The 22,654-nt window shown below is 38.7% G+C and overlaps 1 protein-coding gene across 1 annotated transcript in view; it reads right to left on the reverse strand.

Annotated features, from left to right (window-relative positions):
• The window catches only part of Arid2 (AT-rich interaction domain 2), a 125,451-nt gene that overhangs the window by 48,435 nt on the left and 54,362 nt on the right, over nt 1-22,654 (reverse strand). The window contains exons 4-6 of the mRNA XM_021632837.2: nt 15,885-16,018; nt 10,388-10,606; nt 8,566-8,633 (exon numbers count right to left, since the gene is read on the reverse strand). Coding sequence (XP_021488512.1) covers nt 8,566-8,633; nt 10,388-10,606; nt 15,885-16,018 — 421 coding nt within the window. The remainder of the gene's footprint in view (nt 1-8,565; nt 8,634-10,387; nt 10,607-15,884; nt 16,019-22,654) is intronic.

The following is a 22,654-nucleotide window of genomic DNA, read 5'->3' on the forward strand; positions in this document are numbered from 1 at the left end:
ACTAGTTCTTTACATATGATCAAGGAACAAACAAGGACTTAATAATTTTTTTTTAATTATTTAGTTTTTCAAGACAGGGTTTCTCTGTATAGTCTTGGCTGTCCTGGACTCGCGTTGTAGACCAGGCTGCTGTCAAAATCACAAGATGCCTCTGCCTCCCCAAATGTTGGGGGTAAAGGCACGGGCCACCATGCCCGGCTTTAATTTGTTTTAATAACAAATATGTTCAAGGATTTAAAAAAAAATGAATATGAAAGGGGAAAAATGGATAATAAAAATACAACCAAATGAGAACTTGAAAACTAGAGCTAGAGAGATGGCTCAGTGGTTAAGAGCACTAGCTGCTCCTCCAAAACACCCAGGTGCAGTTTCCAGGAACTGAAGACAGTGGCTCACAACCATAGTGACTCTGAATCAGGCTCCCTCTCTTGGCCTACATAGGCACTGCATACATACAAAATCCATAGGCATAAAAACAAATCTCAATTTTAAAAGTTAAGCTTAAAAATCTAACTAGAAATGAAAACAAAACGAGATTGTCCCATCTTGAGAGATAGAAGCTTTACAAAAATAACATTCATAATGAATGTACACAGGAAAAGATTTAAAAACAAGAACAGAACATTAGTGATATATAAAATATAATTAATAAATGCATAAATGTAATTCAAATAAATTTGAAGGAAATGAATATATTTTGATAAATGAAAATAACTGTCAAACCCTTTCCAAATTTCACATAAAACATCAGACCACAGATTCACAAAACTAAGTGAGCAATAGGGAAAGCATGTAAGGGAAAATACAAGGCAGATCATAAATTAGGTCATCAATAAGAAAGGAAACAACTCAGCTGGGCAGTGGTGGCGCACGCCTGTGATCCCAGCACTCGGGAGACAGAGGCAGGCGCAGATCTCTGTGAGTTCAAGGCCAGCATGGTCTATAAAGTGAGTCCAGGGCAGCCAAGACTACAGAGAAACCCTGTCTTGAAAAACCAACCAAACCAAACCAAATCAAACCAAACCAAACCTCAAAGGCAGCTGGAGAAGTTACACAGAGAAGAACACTAACAAAGTCAACTGACTTCTCAAGAAAAATGTGAACAATGAAAGTACAGACAAGACCCCCAAAGTCTACTTTTTTCATGTGTATATACACACAAACAAATGTCTTAATCCTGGAGGCACAATCAAATACATCATTCATAAAAAAGTTGTTGCTTAGCTTCTTTAGGTGTCCAGATTTTAATATGATTATTCTCTATTATATATCTAATATCCACTTATAAGTGAGTAGATACCCTGTGTGTCTTTCTGCTTCTGGGATACCTCACTCAGGATGATCTTTTCTAGTTCCCACCATTTGCCTGTGAATTTCATGATGTCCTTATTTTTAATTGGAGTAGTCCATTGTGTAAATGTACCACAATTTCTGTATCCATTCCTCAACTGAGGGACATCTGGGTTGTTTCCAGATTCTGGCGTTTACGAATAAAGCTGCTATGAACATGGTTGGGAAAATGTCCTTGTTGTGTACTTGAGCATCTTTGGATATATGCCTAGGAGTAGTATGGCTGGATCTTGAGGAAGCGCTATTCCTAACTGTCTGAAAAAGCACCAGATTGATTTCCAAAGTGGTTGTACAAGTTTACATTCCCACCAGCAGTGGGGGAGGGTTCGTCTTTCTCTACATTCTCTCCAGCATGTGTTCTCACTTGAGTTTTTGATCTTAGCCATTCTGATGGGTGTGAGGTGAAATCTCAGGGTTATTTTGATTTGTATCTCCCTGATAACTAAGGACGTTGAGCATTTCCTTAAGTGTTTCTCTGCCATTCAATATTCCTCTATTGAGAATTCTCTGTTTAGCTCTGTACCCCATTTTTGCTGTTTAACTTCTTGAGATCTTTATATACTCTGGATATAAGCCCTCTATCAGATATAGGGTTGATGAGCATCCTTTCCCAGTCTATAGCCTGTCATTTTGTTCTGTAGGACCCTGGGTAAGATGATCAATCCGCATTCAGAAAGGCAAACTGGATAGACCTCAGAAGAAGGAGAAAACAGGGAACAGGACTGGAGCCTACCACAGAGGGCCTCTGAAAGACTCTATCCAGCAGGGTATTAAAGCAGATGCTGAGACTGATAGCCAAACTTTGGGCAGAGTGCAGGGAATCTTATGAAAGAAGTGGGAGATAGAAAGACCTGGAAACAGCAGCTCCACAAGGAGAGCAACAGAACCAAAAATATGGGCACAGGGATCTTTTCTGAGACTGATACTCCAACCAAGGGCCATGCATGGTGATAACCTAGAACCCCTGCACAGATGTAGCCCATTGCAGTTCAGTCTCCAAGTGGGTTCCCTAGTAAGGGGAACAGGGACTGTCTCTGACATGAACTCAATGGCTGGCCCTTTGATCCCGCCTCCTGAGCGGGGGGTGGGGGGGGTGGGAGGGGTTAGGGGGGATTGAGGGGGGAAGGGAGGCAAACAGCCTTACCAGGCCACAGAGGAAGACAATGCAAACAGAAACTATCTTGAATTAAATAATAATGAAGAGTGAATATTTTTAAAAAATGGACATACGACTACAGCAGTTTGTAGAATGAAATGTATAGGATACAAAAATATTAGGTAATAGAAAGACAAACTGATAATCTAAAAAAAGAGCAAGTTAACTTATATATAGTGTGTGAATAACAATTGTACACTGAGATGGAATTGTTCTAGGACCCTGCATTATCCAAGGAGTGGTAAAACAATTTACTAAATGAGCCAATATGCAAATTTCTCTAGTATACACAATGAGATAATAGATAGTATATAACTTCAAATTACAAGTAAAAAATTAGACAATTGACAGCATGTAGAGCTGGGCATGATGTTTCATGCCTGTAATCCTATCATTAACAAAGTGATTCCAGCATTGCACTGAGGCAGGAGTTTGATTTTGATGTTAGTCTGGGATACAGAGTAAGGGCCTGCTACAACAAACAAACAACACTATATTCAGGTGACCATAACAAAACCAACACAAGCTACAAATCTGGAATCTGGTAAACTTAAGAATAAGTATCAAAGTTACTTGGTTTCTGTGAACCAGGAAAATCACCTTCTAAATCAGAGCATCAGAAAAGAAATGAGGAAGAATTTTAAACTGAACTGTAACAAAAACAAGACATCACAAATACATGTCATGAAGGTAAAAATGTACTTGGCATTTCACTGTCATAAATGTATTATACTGTATACATTAGAAAACCAACCATTAAGCCTTAGCTTATTATAAAGGTACAATATACTAAAGCCAAGGAAAACAGCAGAAAGACATATGAACAATAGAAATTAATGAGAAGAAAAGCAACAGCAGGATTCATCAAATCTCCAATATATTTGCGTCATCTTGTTTGAATATGATTACTAATTACACTATACTCCAACTGTGACTTACATATAAATGAGTATTTTGTGCTAACTTACAATTTCAGCATCAACTTCCCTGAATTAAGAAAATTATCTAAGAATATGGCATGGGATCTTGGTTTAGTTATGAACAAGAATTGGGAATATAGCTCTATCATGGTGAGAAATTTGCAGGTCTGACATTCTCAGCATCTCTGAGTTTGGGGTTTACAGACCATGCCCTGTGTTGTTCACTGCTTGCTCTCAGTTGCCATGGGCTTGATTTCTACACAGGCACTAAAACAGTAATTTCAGAACAGTACTTGTTTTTAAATATCTTACAAATGTAATGTGGTAGCATAAATAACTGAAGTAAAGAAATAAATAAATCATGAATGACAAAATTTATGACTCAAACAAAATACCAGGGACTAAGCCTGTGAGTCAATCAGTAACATTGGGCTCACGAGTTTACAGGGTTACCAGGTGTGGTGCTTTGAACAAGAAAGGGACCATGGGCTCATATATGTGAATGCTTAGTGACCAGAGAGAGGCACTATTTGGAAAGACTGTGAGGTATAGCCTTATTGGAGAAAGTATGTCATTTGAGGTACATGTAGAGGTTTTAAAGGCCCATGCCAAGCCCAGCATATCTCTCTCTCTCTCTCTCTCTCTCTCTCTCTCTCTCTCTCTCTCTGCCTACAGATGATTAGGATATCCTTCTCAACTACTGTTCCAACATCTGCCTGAATGCTACCATGCTCCTTGACACGATGATAATGGACTAAACCCCTGAAACTGTAAGCAAGGGCCCCTCCCTCTCCCACTTAAATGTTTTCTCACATAATAGTTACCTTCGTCATGGTGTCTCTTCACAGCAACAGAACCGTAAAATACCAGATGTATGTATATTACATAAGCTAGGCCTAAAGTGTATACATTTATTTAGGGATATTTTTAAAATGCATGTAATACCTGCTCAAATGACTAAAAGCAGAAAATATAAGCCTTTAAACCCAGTATCCAGAAGGCAGAGTCAGGTTCATTTCTATGAGTTTCGAGCCTTGTCTATGGAGTGCGCTCCAGGCCAGCCAGGGCTGCAGAAGAGAACCCAGTCTCAAAAGATAGAACAAACAAACAAAAAAAGATTCCAAAAATTCTATTATAGGATTCCTGAAGTCCAGGAAGCTTATATCTTGTCACATGGTTGCAAAACATCAAAGAGATTATACAGATAATAAAAATGACAAAAATGAAAGGTAGAAAGCAAAAGATCATCAATAAAACAACAACTCTATGACTAGAATATTGGTAAAACAAACACAAAATGAATCATTATTTGAATATATTATCTCCACTGACAGGCCTAGTTCAGGGTATTTTTTGGGGGCGGGGGGAATGGAAGGGTGGGGAGAACATTTTGAGACTGGGTTTTTCTGTGTAGCCCTGGCTGTCCTGGAACTCTCTCTGTAAACCAGGCTGGCTTCCAACTCACAGAGATCCAGCTGCCTCTACTTCCTGAGGGCTGGGATTAAAGGCGTGTGCCACCACCACGAAGCTCCAGGGTGTTTTTTTATAACATGGAAAGAACACAGATTCAGAAAGGAAAGGAGATATACGTATAAAAATAGGAACCAACAAAACAGATGAAAAGTCTGCTTTCCAAAGCTTCCAATTACACTCAAGCATGAAATTAGAGCACACACCTTTAGCAACTGGCCCTGAATAATGAAAGACAAATGAGTATTTTAGAAAAGTATTAGAAATATCTATTTTCAAATCAATTCACTTATATATCTTTTTAGATATATGAATGTTTGTCTGCTTACATGTATATGTACCACGTTGTATGCCTAGTAGCCAAGGAAGTCAAGAGGGCTTCAGATACCCTGGAACTGGAGCTAGGATGATTGAGAGCCTTCATGTGGGTGCTAGGAATCAAGCCCAGATCCAGAGCAACAAGTGCTCTTAACTATGAAACCAACTTTCCAGCTGAGAAATCCAGTGACACACCAAACCTCTTAACAGACCAACCAACAGGACAGAAGGGAACAGAAGTAGATCCATACATATACAATTATAAAGTTCATGAAAAAGATGAAATTGCAGTGAAGTGAGTGGAGCTACAGCAAAAATAAAAAAAGTGAATTGATTCCTAACTTACACACAATGCTGTACAAACTGTACACATAAACGTGAGTAAACATGAAAGGTCAAACAGCGTATATAGATCTACACTGCAGGTGTCTCACCCAATGGGAACGCATGTGCACATGTACCAAAACACACGAAGTCCTTAAGGACAGAATCAATTGTTTACAAACTTGCAATAACCCATTTATTACTGTTTTTTTTTTTTAATTTAAGGTAGAAAAGACAAATTTCTATAGATTTGGGTGGCATAAGGCTATGAAGCAATGGCGAAGCTCTAATACGAGCAGCAACACAATATGAGCAACAACATGAAGTTTTCTTCACAGGCTTAATTTTGATAAAGGAAGGAAGGATAGTTAAGAAACAAAGGAGAAGGGGCATGGACAGCAGGCTTCAGAAGTTCGACTCTCTAGGTAAAAATGACAATATGCCAATCACGAGCAAGCATTTATTGAGCTGTGTCTTTATGCACTTTCTACTTGTGAGGTAAAATTTAATCAGGAGCTTGGGAAAAGTTAATACGGTAAAGAAAATACAGATGCAGCTAGCAGTCTCCTCCATGCCACTGCGCCCTGAAATGTTTCTCGGGGCACATTAGTATGGAGGAGACCACTAGCTGTGTCTGTGGTTGACAGAGATTGGTATAGAGCCCTAAAAGAACCCCTTGACCCTACCCAGCCAGAAGAAGTAAAGGGGTCTTGGGGCCCTCTACCCACTAACCTTTTCTCTCTCTTACTTAAGTTTGGGGGGTTGGTGGAAGGGAGGTAGAGGCCTAAACACCCCAAATAAAGTAGAGTTTTAAGAAAGACCACTACTGATGGCTTTCCACTACAAAAAGCAGTCATTAATGTCTAAAGAGAAGAGATGCTTGTAATTAAACAGCAAGTTATACAGCAGTGAGATCACACTGACAGAGTATGTACACTCTGACAGAGTATGTACCTAGCAAGCTGAGGCCTGGGCTCATTCACCATCATGGGGGAGCAGCAGGTGGGTGGGTTGATGAAGACAGAATTTTTAAAAAAATATTTTATGCATATGAGTGCTCTGAGTGCATGTCTACCTGCAGGCCAGAAGAAGGCACCAGATCTCATTACGGATTGTTGTGAGCCACCATGCGGTTGCTGGGAATTAAACTCGGGACCTCTAGAAGAGCAGACAGTACTCTTAAGCCCCAAGCCATGGCTCCAGCCCCAAGACAGAACTTTTGTATAGAAAATAATGTAACTATATTGATAGCGTTTATTTACGTGTAGCTGTAATTAAAACAAAAGGCTTTAATTTTGCCTTTTGCTGTACTTCTTAGCTTTTCCAGTGCTCATTCAAAACCCAGAACATCATTTCTGTTGAGCTACAAAAGTACATTGCTCTCTTCCATTTTAACTCAGCAATTATTAGCATATCAAGATATATCATATATATAACTCAGGTGGGTAAACCACATAAAATTTCATGAAATACCTTTGATTAGAAGGATCTTATAAGTAGTTTTAGTTACTTAAAACTAAAAACTGAATGTTGTCATAAGGGAAGAGTCAGAGCAGCTTTTTTGTTATAATAGGACCTTACAGAATATGTTTTAAAACTTTTACAGCTTAGTATATACTCAGCTACTTAGAAACAAACCCTGTTTTCATGTCCCTTTAAGTAAAACAGCACTAGACACAACCATATTGGCTAACTATTACCCATTCCTTAGACCAAGCCTTGTTTAATCTGAATTTGTGTAGGATTCCAATATCAAAATCTTACTGGAACTAATATGTCATAATTAGTGATAATGAACATATACAGTATATTTTGGTATTCTGAAGGAATGCTGATTAAGATATAAAGAGCTTAAGAATTTCATCTGAAGATATAGTAAAACCAAAATTTTAAAAAAGCTACGCATGCATCAGAAGTTTTAATGTGTGTGTGTGTGTGCATTTTTTCAGGGGGAAGGTGCACATGCATCTTGTGGAGAAGCACACAACCTCAGGTGCCATCCTTGGGAAGCCTCTCATGGCCCAAAGCTCTCCGATTAGGCTAGATAAGCTAGCTCGAGAGCCCCAGAGATTCTGCCGTCTTGGCCTCCTCAGCACAGGGATTACGACAGAGCGCCACTATACCTGGCACGTTAACATAGGTTCTGGAGATTAAACTCAAGTGCTCTCACAAGCAGTTTACTGACTGAGCCAAACTTTCCAACTCCATGTGTTAGTTTAAAAATAAAATGTAATCATGTAATGTTTAAGGTCCATATTCTATAACTCAATGACATGACATACACACTCAGGTAAATAAAATGACTATGTTATTATTTGTGAGGTTTTTTGTTTTGTTTTGTTTTGTTTTTCTTTTTTCCTTCAAACCATGTTTTATCAGGGAGTATAGGCTGGCCAGGAACTTGCCCTGGCAGGAACTCACTGCATAGACCAGGCTGGCCTCAAACTCAAAGAGCTCCTCCTGCCCTTGCCTAGCTTCATGGGTGCTTGGGTTAAAGGTGTAAGCCGCCATCACTGGCCACACCTAGCTTCTCAGTTATTATTTGAAATCTAAAATACTAAGCTGGATATACACTGGTAAACAATTTGACCAGGCATTTTGTGGTTCCTGACCTGAAATTCACAACTACACCCTTTTCAAAAGAACATGCACAGATGTCCTCATAAGCCACCCTTGCGCATCGCTCGGTCCCATCTTGTTGAGGGTCATTTCTCTTTGCATTCTACAGTGTCAGAATGCTCTTAAAAGTAAAATTTCCTGAAACTCATCCTTGGGAGTTTAAATATACTCTGCTATTATTACATAGTCATTTCCTTAAAATAAACTAAGAAACACAGGAATCTCATTTCTGTTTTTTTTTTTTTTTACAGCCCTCGAGCGATTGTCCATTCCGACACCCTCTAAATAGGCATGGGATCAGTTCTGCCGAAGACCAAGGTAGTGGTGTGCCACACGCACAGAACCGCCACCCTCTGACTACAAGTCGGCTTGGCTGCAGGGCCGTCAGCATTTCAGCTTATGAGTTACCTTAACAAAGTCTCTATCAGTCTTCTGTCTCCATTCTTCTCCAAAGACAGTCGAGAGAGATCCTAAAGCTAGAAGAATAAATAGCACAAATGCAAAAATGAACCCTTCATTCGTAACATTACATAGCTTTGAAAAATAATAAAACTACATCTCAATATATTGTGTTTGCTAAAAAGAGTTTCATAATAAATGACAGTGCTAGAAACTAGTGGACTGTCATAAATAACGATGTTTTAATAGAGCGTCAAATATGCTATGCCTCTACATCAGAAATGCACAACTATAGCTAGAAATATGCTACAGTGCAGCACAGATGAGGCCCTACGTTTCATCCCTAACAACACAAAACAGAAACTTTGTGCACATACACCACATACACACAGACACACCTCTAAAAAGAAATCTTTAAAAACAAGCCTAAATTTTAAAAAGTTATATACACGGTAAAGAAAAAAAATGTATGTATACAAGCTTCCTTTGTAGGGAAGAAAAAAGCAGAGAGCTAAACAGATGCCACTGCTGCAGAGTGCCAGGCTGCCACCCCTGAAAATCCCCACACCAGGCTGGCAAACAACTTTATGATTAATACGTAAGCAGTGCTGGTAAATAAAACCTCTGTAAGGAAGACTCTGGAGCAGACAGTCACGCAGATGGGGCCACACTGTGCTCTGAGTGTGTGTGCTCCACACTGGGGCTATGCAAGGCAGAGGCCAACCTTGGGTAGCCTTCCTCCTTCCACTTTGAAACAGAACCTCACAGTCGGGTGTGGAATGCGCCTCCAGGTTGCTCTGTATCTGCCACATATCTTGTCAGAGGACTGGGTGGCAGGTGTGTGCTATCACACTGCAGCTGCAGGTGGTTCTGGGATCCGAACTCAGCCCTGGGTTTGGCTCAGTCCTGTGCTCAGTGAGCTACCTCCCAATCTCTAAAACCGATGGGGTTGTTGGAGCTCGTTTTAATCTGTTGCAGCCAGAGGGTTACTGTGGACCTCTGGCTGGCCTTATGGCTGGCCTTAAGACAAGAGCCACCTGCCCCTGCCTCCTCCCGGGATAAACCAGTGAGATGACAGTGTTGTTAAACTCAATGTTTTAGACCACGGCACTGCAAGTACCCTATGTCAAAGGAAAGTGAGAAGATACACTGGACACGAGAATGCCGCGTCTTCATACATCAAAACTGATCCAGGTACTTCCACGCTATGCATTGTAAGTCATTATTTACACACAATTCCATTCCGTGGCAGGTCAGCAAGACTCTACTAATATTATTCTGATGTGAAAACAAGTGTTCCTTACAAAGCTTTTGTTCTAAGGTTTCAAAAGAGGGATTATCACCTCAAATTCCATTCTATACAAAGAGCTGAGTTATTTGAAAAATCAAAATAAAATATCATACACACCATGAAAATAAGATGGGAATCTAACAAATTTACAACAAAAACAGTAATAATAGTCATTGTTCCAGCCTCATATAATCAAAAGTAGTTTAGGCAGAGGAAGAAGCTAATTTTTATGTATGCTTACACTATTTTAATTTTTTTCACATAAAATAAGTCTATGGCAAATTCCCAACACTCTTAGCTAGATAATTCCAAATACAATAGTTCGTAAAGTTTGCAAATTGATACAAATCAAAATACACTAAAATGAATTCATTTGCAAATAACTGGCTTTTAAAAGTAAAAAAGAAAAAAAATCTACAAATTGCTAAAATGCTACAATAAATTCTCTCACAAGCTGTGACAGCAAATGTGTTCTATTGATAAAGATTTTTTTTCTTAGGAACCATGAAAAAACTGTATCTAAAGTTCACTAAAACTTACTGTCATCAAACACCCCAGCATTAGCAAGTAATAACGTGATGATTTTGGGATCTTTTTCAAGCTGCATGACATGCTTGCTTTCATTCGATAGGAGAGTGCACACATTAATAGCGAAGTCCACTTCGTTTGGGAGTCCAGATAACAGTGAAAGCACCAGTTTATTATAATCATTTGGCGAATTAAAATCCATAGATAACCCATAACTTTGACGTAGATAATCTAATAAAAGAAAAAACAGAACAACAAAATACTGCAAGTTAATCATGGATGGATAACTATCGCCTCTTTCTTCTGAACATAAACTACACCATCCCCTCCCCTTTCTCTTTCTTCAGCATAGACTATAAGCTAATTAAAACTGTCCAATTTTTTCCACTTTTCAGGCTTTCTAATTGTTAAAAATAAATTTATAGATATCAAAATGCACTTACCTTCTTGGGCATCACTGACTAAACTATAACAGCAAATCACTAATTCACTGGATTTACTGAAATAACAGTAAAAGCCATAGTTTTTAGCATTAGAATCCTGAAAATTTTGAAAAATACATTTAGTTTTCTAACCACTACCATAGACACAACAACTCTGTTCCTTTGCTGCAATCCCATCTCATCCCTATTGTATTTTGTTCCTTGGTTCTGCTTTATTTTGAAATATCAGATAGCTGGAATTATACACTACACAGGCCTTTGTGTTTGTTTTCTTTCCCTTAACAAATACTTCTGAGATCCATACCGACAGGTGAACTAATAATCCATTCCATTCTAGACATAGTTCAGCATGTCCCAGATGAAGGGAATTTCTGTTTCTAATTTGGAATATCTACCTATAAATATGACTGTTAGAAACATTCCTGTGTAGGAATTTGTGTGTGGGGGGGAGGCATTTTTCTTGGATAAGTATCTAGAAGTAAAATTGCTGGGTCACACACAAATTGAATGCTTAACTTTCTAAGAAGCAGTGAAACCATTTTCCAAAGTGGCTGCAGCAATTTTATACTCTCATCTGCAATGCACTAGAATTCTTTTGTTCACACCCTTAACCAACACTTAGCATAAGTGTTAAATATCTTGAATAAGAATCATTTTTTTCCCCAAAATTTCCTAGTCAGTGGCTTGTGCTCCTATTGTTTCAAACAGACATTTTAATTCTGATGATGATGGCTCAGGTCCCCATGTCTGTGCCACACACACTTGGCAGCCGAGCCACCCCATGGGTTCACGTGACTGTGATCCTAGCACTAGTAAGGCACAGAGAAGAGGATCATGGAGCTTGCTGGCCAGCTAGTTTTGCCAACTATGATCTCAAATTCAGTTAATCCTGTTTCAAAAATCAAGCTGGAAAGTAATTAAGGAAAATAACCAGTGTCAAGCTCTGCTACACCCACACACAAGAAAATATAATTTATTTTACAATTTTGATGGATATAATTTCTCAAATCTTTATAGTTTTTAAAGATTTATTTATTTATTATGTATACAGTGTTCTGCCTGCATGTACACTTGCACACCAGAAGAGGGCACCAGATCTCATTACAGACGGTTCTAGCCACCATGTGGTTCCTGGAAAGTGAATTCAGGACCTTTGGAAGAGCAGCCAGTGTTCTTAACCTCTCAGCCATATCTCCAGCCCCCTCATAAATCTTAAAAAGCAGACAAATATCTAGGCATATAGGAACACATTTTTATATTTCTGTATTGCCATAGTAATTGATGATGAGAAGTCAAGTCTAAGCAAAGGTTAACTGCACAGGTGCCTTCACCCAAATCTCCTGAATGGAAATAAACCTGAACTTAACACTTAAGCGTTTGTCACACTCCTCAAGTTAATACAGTCTTAATATTAATCTGTTACTGAGGAAAAATATATAGATATTCTTACCAATTAACTTTGCTAATCGTACAACAAACAAACACAAAGTATCTTTTAATAATATTAGGTTTGGTAAAGATTCCTAAAGAGAGTGTCTGAGAAAATGCAGGACGGTAGTATCCAGATGGGCTAGCAAGATGGCTCTGTAGGTAAAGGTTCTTATGGCCAAGCCCGAGGAGTTTTGATTACTGGGTTACACGTGATAGAGTACTGACTGTCAAGTTGTCATCTAGGCCCCCATCTGCGACAGAGACAGGCAGACAGACAGACAAAATGAGTGGTGCACACCCGAAACTCCAGACGTGGAGCCCCAGGGACAGGAGACCTATTTCACCCCATGTCTTTCAAACCAAGCTGGACAACTACTGAAATGCAGTCTCATTAACAAAGCTATACCCCACAGGTCTTAGGGTCTTCTTTTCCCTTGCTCAGGGAGCTATGTTATTTCAGGCAAAGACTGGTAATTTATTTTTAAGAATCTTGATTTAAAGTTTACTGAAGTGTATCATTGTTAACAAATTAAAATTGAAGCAACCATTTCTTTCTGTTTTCAATTTAGAGAAAAGAGAGGATTCCTCCTAAAAGGTTGTTTATGTCTCTTGCAGGGGTTCTACGGGATCGTCTTTCTATTAATGTTGGCAATGACTGTAATTACAATCTAAATGTCTGTTAGATTACGGAACATTTAATCGACCATCAGTGTAACACTGACAAGCTCTACTACAGTAGAGTTCTATTAATTTTAGTGACTTGTCTTCTGTACTTTTCCCACATACTGAAGGTTAGAAAAGCACTGGGTGTGCAGTCACTCAACACATGTCTAACATGCATAGGACCCGCCTGTGTTTGCTTCTCGGCAGCCTTCACCCACATGAACATTTAAAATGTACGCACAATTCAAACAAAAATATTGGTATCAGTGTTGAATAATCCAAATGCTCAAAACAGAAATGTCCCAATAGCTGCTGTTATTTAAAGTCATTGTGGAAGAGTCAGTAACCTTGGGAAAATTCCGATACACACTCTCTTGATGTATGGCCGTCATGTGTATGTGTATGCAGGTGACATACGGAGGCCTGAGGCGGAAAGAAGGAAGAAAGGGAGGGAGGGAGGGAGGGAGGGAGGGAGGGAGGGAGGGAGGGAGGGAGGGAGGAGGACCAAACACTGAGGTAGAGTCTTTCACTGAAACCCAGAGCTTGTCTACAAAGCTAGAGAGCCCGTCTGTCCTCTCAGGCCAGGCTGCCATGCATTTATGCGGGTCTCTGGTGATCTAAACTCTGCCTTCATGGCTGCATGGCAAGCACTTTAACCACTACTCATCTCCCTAGCCTCTGACTATTTTTAAGATGAGGCCTTGTTCTGTAGCACAGATAGGCTTCCAACTCAGGGTCACCCTGACTGAGCCTGCTGGAGTTCTGGAGTATGCTGCTACATCTGGGACTGATGTGTGTGATACTGGAAAAGGAACCCAGGCCTTCCCTGTGCAAGCAAGTATACTGTCCTTGACTTCTTTATCTAGGCCTTACCCCTGAAGAAAAATTTTGAAGCAGTCTGTGGGCACAGTTTTCATACACACACGCACGCACACACACCCCAAAACAAAGCACAATAGTTTACCCAACTTTTCTACTGACAACTTAAAAAGAACCATCAGTGAAGGGCTTTCATATTGATGGCAATCATGATTATTGGTATAATATGGTCATGAAGTAGCAATATTTTTTCTATAAAAATAAAAGGCACCTCAAAATCCCTAAACATTGCTCTGAAACACCATCTTGAGTGTGAACCATGTACTCCGCAGCCCGAGGAGAAAGCTCTTAGTTGCTTCTGCTATAAGAGCCCCTGTGCGGCAACTCTGTGTTGTCAAATATAACGAATGTAAGGCACAACTGTCCCGATTCCCATCATAGCAGAGCAGACCCACTGTACAGAAATCAGGTGTCCTAACTGACGATGGCCCTCTGCTGCTACAACACGCGGCTCTCAGTTACTGGGGCTACAGGCTTCTGAACATGTCCCGCTCCACCAGAATTTCAGCACAGGCTTCCAGAACTGCCAAAGAGCACTTCACTTCTTTCTTAAAGCCAAAATGTTTTAGTAAAACAAAGTTAATCGACATTAATTAGAGAGATCTAGGGAATGTAATTTAAACAAGTAAACAGCAGGAGTATAACATGCCGCTATAACCTAATACTTTGGAGACTGAGGAAGGAAGATCCTAACTGAGTCAAGCAGGGCCACAGAGCAAAACCCTGACTCAAAACCAAAGCAAAAATGACACTTAGTTTGCTTTCTATTACCATGGTAAAATACCATCGCCAAAAGCAATTTGGGGAGGAAAGGGTTATTTCAGCTTACAGCCTGACGTTCACCATCCAGTGAGGTCAGGGCAGGAAGCTGAAGGCAGTACTAACAGCACATTTAAAAGCATTCACTGCTCCTCCCTCACCTCAGTCATTTGGGGTTTTTAGTTCTGCAAATTCTGCCCTCCCCCCAACCCCCACACACCATGTCTGTATATTCCTTAAAGTGCCTATTTCAAATGTTCATTTGGAAACTTCATCAGCAACTTTGGTGCATACCATACAGCAACAACAACAATAATTTATTTGTGGAATTGCTCTACCACTGCCTGACTTTATGAACCATATTTTTTGTACTACCCAAACAGAAAGATGGTGACGTATGTACATTACCAGCTGAAAATAAAATTGCTCCTATGGGGAAAAAAATGCATGTGACAAAGCCTCTCTCTATGGAAACCACAGATATTAAGAACGGAAAGAAACAGAGGCAAACCCAACATGAACTTTGGAATAGATGTTAAAATCCAATATAAGAACTATAACAGTGCACAGTGAGCCAGCTTACATCAAAGGGTACCCTTTAGAGGTTGGCACTGGTGTCAGTGACTGACTGTAGAAAATGTATTTTTTGTAAATGCTCATGACTTGGTAATTATCTCTTGCTTCGAGCAGACCAAATACTAAAGACACTGATAGATGTATTCCTAGCTCATCTTCCCAAAACTCCTGAAAACAAGGACCTCCATCAGCTCTTGTCCAATCTCTTTATCAGAGTTGCAAGTTAATCATTTCCTTACCTAATAGTTACAGAATTTTCTATAATGTCACTTGAATTAAAAATTATAAAATTATTTTTAAAACTTTAAATATCATGTTAAAAATTATAAAGTAATTCAGGACATTTTTGACATTCTCGTGTGTCCTGCAGCAACTCTAGGAAATGTCGCAGAGTCCACATAAAAGTTCCTGCTTCACAGACACTTGATCCTCCCTCCTGCAGCCATGCTTGCTTAACTCAATTTACAGTTAGCTTCTGTGATCTTAAACAGACCTTTCTCTGCTGAGTTTAGTGGCTCTTCAGGATAAATTACTCATCAGCCAATAAGGAAAACCAGTAAGAAATTTTACTTGAAAAGACTGTAAAACTTCTTTCTATAATCTATGGCACAAGGGGCTCTAATACCAAGGAGACCCAAGCTATGAAAGGCACCACTCTAATTCCTTAAGCATGCTCACATGCACAGTAGGACTAACTCACTAGAGGACCTCTACTTCCCATCCAAACCTACGCCCAACTACTTTCACGTGATATTTACCTGACACACTGTGCTGCTGGTAATTGTAGGAAGATGGAATTGCACCAATAGGAAGCTGTGGCTTTGGATTGCCTGGTGGTACCTCGTCATCATCTTCCCCAAAATGATGAACTTTCTCGTACTTCTCTAGATAACTGAAAGAGAAAAACAGCAGTGCAAAACATGTTTAAATACATACATGTGTTATTCACAATCATAACAAAGCAAAACAAAATCCTATGCTAGTAAGACAATGACCTCAACTCATGGGGAATACTGCTCTAACTCAAAGCATGTGAAAAAAGTTTTTCTGTTTACAGAAAAATCTTACAATTCCATAAATAAAATTAGTTATAGTACAGCAAAAATACAAGTGCCTGTCAGCAAATAAGAGTACACTTCATGTATTTTGTTCATCTATTTTTTTCTTTTCCAAGACAGGGTTTCTCTGTAGCCTTGGTTATCCTGGACTTGCTTTTTTTGTAGACAGGTTGGCCTTGAACTCATAGAGATCTGCCTGCTTCTGCCTCCCAAGTGCTGGGACTCACCCAGCTCATGCATTGATTTATCAAGTTCTATAGTCTCTCCAACAGTCACTCTCAGATGGCAAAAGGACTTACACCTTAAATGAGCATAGTCTCCATGAGGAAGGCTGGCTGGAAGACTAACGTGCTGGCTGGTTCTATGTCAGCTTGACACAAACTGAAGTCATCTAAGATGAGGAAACCTCAGTTAAGAAAAGGCTTCCGGAAGATCAGGCTGTAATAAGCTTACAGGGCATTTTCTTAATTAGTGATAAATGGGGAGGACCCAGCCCACTGCGGGTTCTATAAGAAAGCAGGCTGAGCAAGCCATGAGGAACAAGCCAGTAAATAGCACCCCTCCGAGGCTTCTGTTATCAGCTCCTGCCTCCAGGTTCCTGCCCTGCTTGAGTTCCTGTCCTTACTTTTTTTCTTCAATGATGAACAGTGATAAAGAAATAGAAGACAAATAAACCCTCTCTTCTCCCCAGCACCTCCCACAAAAAGGAAAAAAAAATATCAGGTGATTGAAAGACAAGTTTAAGGAAGTACAGACATGCTAAACTCCAGCTCTGACAAAAAAGATAATTCAACTGACTGAGTTTCAATGAGCTGGTCTGCAGCCTCAGTCATTACTGGAACCTAACTGATAAAGCATAGCTGAGGATTAAGTGGCATAATGTGTTGACTGTATTGTAAAAGGCTGTTAGGTCACCACTGATAAGCAATGATAGAGGTAGATTCATATGGTAATAATGAAGTTTTTGTTGTAGTAGAAATAGCTACACTCATTCCAGGAGGCTTGTGATAGTTCCAATGGCTAAATGAAAAAACTAGACATTGTTGTCCTAAGTGAAGATAACTCTATTGAGTTTTATTTTGTGCAATGATATAATGGGTTCCTATTAATAACAATAGAAGACTAATCTTGATTATTTTACAAATTAACTTTTGTATCTGGGATTAAGTCATCAGAGTTTTTAACTATCTGTTCCTTCACCAATTTTTCAGAGACAAAATAATGTAATTGAAAAGATATTTTAGCAAGAAAATATAATTAACTTTGTTTTGAACTATATACTTGACTCAAAGTAAAGCTTTCTGTAATTGTTAAAAATAAAAAAAAAATCTATAGTTACTATAAACACAAATGAAAGGAAGATTCCCTGGCCTTGAAGTCTACCACAGGCTCACTGCATATTTTGATATATTTCTGCAACTATTTTTTATTTATCAACATATAATGGCAATGCACTATTTTATCCAATTGATAGTAATTCAGTTCTTCAGTGACAAATACAGGTTATTTTATTTTACAGTTGCTATCACAAATCATGCTGCATCTATCTCTGTCTGTCTGTCTATCAGCTACCATTCATCAATTATCATTTTATCTACCATCTATTTTTATTTATTTCCCTTTTTTGCAATGGTTCACAACCATCTGTAGGCACGTATGTGGCAGGTAAGCATACAACACACATAACATATAATAAATACATCTTTAAAAACTTTGAAAAATTAACTATATGGAAAATCATCACTAGTTCATGTTCCCCTCCTAGGTCCTTCTGAAAGACAGAGGATGGTACTTTCAGAATATCAACCTGAAAGCTAGGAAGATGTTTGTTTTAGGAAAATACTCTACAGTGAAACACATCGCCATCATACTGAAATGATTTACAGCTTAGGTCAGTCTAATGTATTGAAAAGTTACAAGGTATCAGTTAACACTTGTAAAAGAAAAGTTCCTTCCCATGTACTTGAGCCACACTTCTGAAACGGTATGAACAATACTCAGAAGCAATACATAATAACGTGTGAGTCCTTAATACAACAGTGGCACTTTATTTCAACAAACTGTTTTTCCTTGATATAATCTGCATCTCAATGAAAATTTTCTTAAAATGAGTACAAAAAGAAAAATAATTTACTGACTAGAGCCCAAAAGGAATTAAATTATCTTCTTCCTTTCCTTCCAAGTTCTCTGTTTAAGCTCAATTGGATCAGGAAACTTCCCTGTTTGCTGCCTGATAACTAATGAACCCTACACATCTTTACTGCTGTAGATGTATCACCAAAGCTAAGATAGGCACAAGTAGAACATTTCAGTTTGATCCGCGGATGTCCCAAGTAAGCAGTTAGTAAACAGTCTAAAGAAGAAGAAAAAGAAAAAAGAATGAATATAGATAGTTCCTTTGTATTTTAAATCCCCAATGCATTTAAGAGGTCCATAAATCAGGCCTATTCTTGATTTCAGTGCAGCTACCAAAAAAGGAAGAATATGCATAAATTTAGACATAAAACTGAGTAGTATGGTAATAAAGAAATACCCGGGCTGATACAGCAGATTAGGGTGGCAGAATGATTTTTTACTAGTTTTAGATATTAATCTGCTAACAAAGCCAAAGTGAACTGAAGTAAAGCAGGTGTAAAATGATCTGCAGGACAGCACATTCTTCTGTTGCCTTTGCTCAGCTCATTTAACTTGATCTGTAACTGTCAGTGGGGTATTGTGACAGACTATACCCCAGTATGCCTTCTTCCACTTGCGTGTTGTGGTACCCTGTAATGTTAGCATGTATCAGGAAACACACCATGAATGAGTAAACATGACTTGTGTTCTACCGGAGGACAATAGGAATTTCATGTCTAGAAAGTTTAAAGGTGATGATTCAAGCCATTAAGATGGACTAGACTCAGTTAAAATAAGGACAGCAGGTTCAACAACAACAGGTTCTCTCCTGGAATGCTTGAAACAGAGCAAACATGAAGATCCATCATCAGTGCTACTAGCGTTTTTCTCCCTGTTACTCCTCTCCTTGTATGGCCTGTGTGTGTTGATTTATAACTACCCAGGGTTTGGTTCTGTTTTCGCTTCCTTTGACACTAATTAGTAGTTTTGCTGTACGACCCTCTGTGGTGGTTTGAAAAAATGGCCCCCACCGCCACCAGGCTCATCCATTTGAGTGCTATTTACCAAGAAGTGGCACTATTTGAAAAGATTAGAAGGATTATGACCAATACAGTGTAACAAACTGCTCATTTAAAATATCGCAAATCTAGGAAAATAAGCCCTCCGGTCATATCTAATATATTAATTAGAAAAGCTGGATAGGGTTTCAGAAGATTTGACTATCATTACCAATATGACTGATTTTGTTTTCAATTTCCAGAGAAATAAATAATAATAAGTAAACCTGATCAAGTATCTATCAAGTCACACAAAAAATGAAATTAAAGTTAGCATTATACATTGCAGAAGGCATATTTAATAACCACAACACAACTCAAGTATTTTCTTAACTCAAACACTGGAAAAACTAAAACAATTTTTATTATGTAAATTCCCATTCCATGCACAAAAGTATAGGAAGTAATCCAATTCATGGTTAATCTTATTTCAGCCAGGACTGTGAACTGTAAGTCAAAGTGCATGACAGAAGCTTTTTCACATAAAACCTTCCAAAACCAACAGGAAAGAGGGCAGGGCTCATGATTATCTCTCCTCCTGAGCCCAATTTAAAGGAACCTTTAACAACAAAAATAAGGTAGTTTCCAGACTCAATTCAAAATCAGAAGGTTTCAAAAATTGGGGTATTATTTGTAGTAACTTAAAAGGATCCACAAATCTATCTTGCAAAATACTTTTTGAGAGAATGGTTTAGTGGAAAGTGATCCTAGGTTAAATAAACCACACGAAATGGCAATTTGTATCTTCTCTAGCTACTGATGAAAGATGTCCGAATGTTTCATAATAGGATCTAGGCCTCAACAATGAAACCTTTACATCTAAGAAAAGAGAGATGAAGATATTAGTGTAGGCATAAAGTTATTGTGTAAATGAAATGCTGATTTCTGCATCCCCATATCTGGTTGCAAACCTTGTTCTGAGAATCTCCTGTCTGAATGTTCTGTAAACACTGCTCCCCAATTGTCAATAAAGCAGCTTAACAGCCAATTGCTGAGCAAGAGGGTGAATAGTACTGGACTTCCTGCCAGCCAGGGAAGGAGGAGCTAGAGGAGGAAGTAGAGGAAGAAGGTCCAGGTGACATCAAGAGAGAGGAGCTGGAGCAGGGAAGCTACAAAATGCAAGTGTCTCTAAGATATATGCTTGAAGGAAGACAAATTAGCTTAGAGGGTTAAGAACAGAGGAATAACTGCTCTTATTGTGCTGTGAAGCTTACTATTAAACAAATATAAATGGCTCAATTGTTTGTGTGATAGCCGGGTTTAAGAGAGAAACTGAGAAACAGACAATATCAAAAGCCACTTATAGATTCAGTGCAATCCAATCAAAATCCCCATCTCAGTTTTTACAGAAATAGGGGGAAAACTATTCTAAAATTCATACGGAACCACAAAAGACCCTGGATAGTCAAAGCAATTCTGGGCAAAAGTAACAATGCTAAGGAAAATTGTTATTACATACTTCAAAATATATTACAACGCCACAGTAATAAAAACAACATGGCACTGACACACACACACACATACACACAGATATAAACACTAATGAAAGAAAATAGATAATCCAAACATGAATACATGCAACTACAACCACCTAGTATTTGACAGAGATGCCAAAAACACACATTGAAGAAAATAAATATCTTCAGCAAATGATGCTGGGAAAACTGATGTATACACATAAGAAGAAAATTAGATCCATCTCTAATGTACTGCATAAAAACTAACTCCAGATGGACCAAAGACCTAATTGTGAAACACTGTAAGTTCTAGAAAAATATCACAGGTGCATGTATAGGAAAGGACTCTTGCCCATTTGCCAATAATTGGGGATACGTGTCATGTGGGACTTCATAAAACTAAAAAGTTTCTGTATGGCTAAAAAAATAATAAGCAATTGTATAAAGATGAAGCTCACAGAATGGAAAAGAATCTGTTAGCTATATATCTAACAGGGCATTAATATCTGGAATATGTAAAAACTCAAAAAAGAGGAAGGAAGGAAGGAAGGAAGGAAGGAAGGAAGGAAGGAAGGAAGGAAGGAAGGAAGGAAGGAAAGAAAAGAAAAGAAAAGAAAAGAAAAGAAAAGAAAAGAAAAGAAAAGAAAAGAAAAGAAAAGAAAAGAAAAGAAAAGGAAAGGAAAAGAAAGGAAAAGAAAGGAAAAAGAATCAGCCCAAATAATACACTTAAGGGTGGGGGGTAGGTAGGTGGGATCTCAACACAGTTCTCAAAAGAAGGAAAGAACGTTTAAGAAATATCTCAAAGAATCTTCATCACCCTTAGCAATGAGGGAAATGCAAATCAAAACAGTTCTGAAATTAATATTATCCCAATTGGAATGGCAAAGATCAACAAAACAACTGACAACAATGCTGGAAAGGATGTGGTGAAAGGGGAACCCCCACTCATTGTTGGCTGGACTGCAATCCGGTCTAGACCCTCTGGAAACAAGTATGAAAAAATCTCAAAAAGCTAAATATAAATCTACCATAGGACCCTGCTATACCATTCCTTGGCATATGCTCAAAGGACCTGACATCATACTCCATCTTACTTGCTCAGCCATATTCATTCACAATAGACAGAAAATGGAGACGACATAATATGCTCTTCAACAGTGTAATGGAAAATGAAAATGTGGTAACATATACACTCCTACACACTACTCAGTTATACATAAAACTACAAAACATGCAGGTAAATGGATGGAACTAAAAAACATCATGTTGCCTCAGATAGTCCAGACCCAGAAACACAAATGTCACATATTCTCTCTCACTTTTGGTTCCTAGCTTCAAATCCTCAGGTGAGTGTACAACATGGAATAACCACAAACTTAAAGCATAAAGTTGTTGGTCGGGGTTTTCCGACTTCCAAACATTATAGGCTATTGGTACTCCCTGTTAGTTGCCTCCCAGAGAATAACAGTAAGTCACATAATATACTTTGGACACAGGACCTGGAAAACCCAAACTGACCTACCAACCTCCTTCCTGTGGTCTAACTTTCAGAGTATCAGAAGGATCCATGCAAGCTTCCAAAGGAGAGAAATAACTAATAGCTATACCTAGTTACGATGCATATGAACTGCAACAATGGTCATAATGGCACATAATGCCTCCCTAAGGGTACAGTAGTGGCATGTATACCGTGGAGGTAACTAATAGCTCTCCTAATTGCTTGTGGTAAAATTCTCTCTATGTCATAAAAAACACCTCATTACTGAAGATAAATAATACCGTACTTCAGACACCTGTCTTGGAGGAATTGAGCTGGCACTAACATGGAAGGTTCCTCCCT

Source organism: Meriones unguiculatus, chromosome 8 (genome assembly GCF_030254825.1).
Source record: "Meriones unguiculatus strain TT.TT164.6M chromosome 8, Bangor_MerUng_6.1, whole genome shotgun sequence".
Lineage (NCBI taxonomy): Eukaryota > Metazoa > Chordata > Mammalia > Rodentia > Muridae > Meriones > Meriones unguiculatus.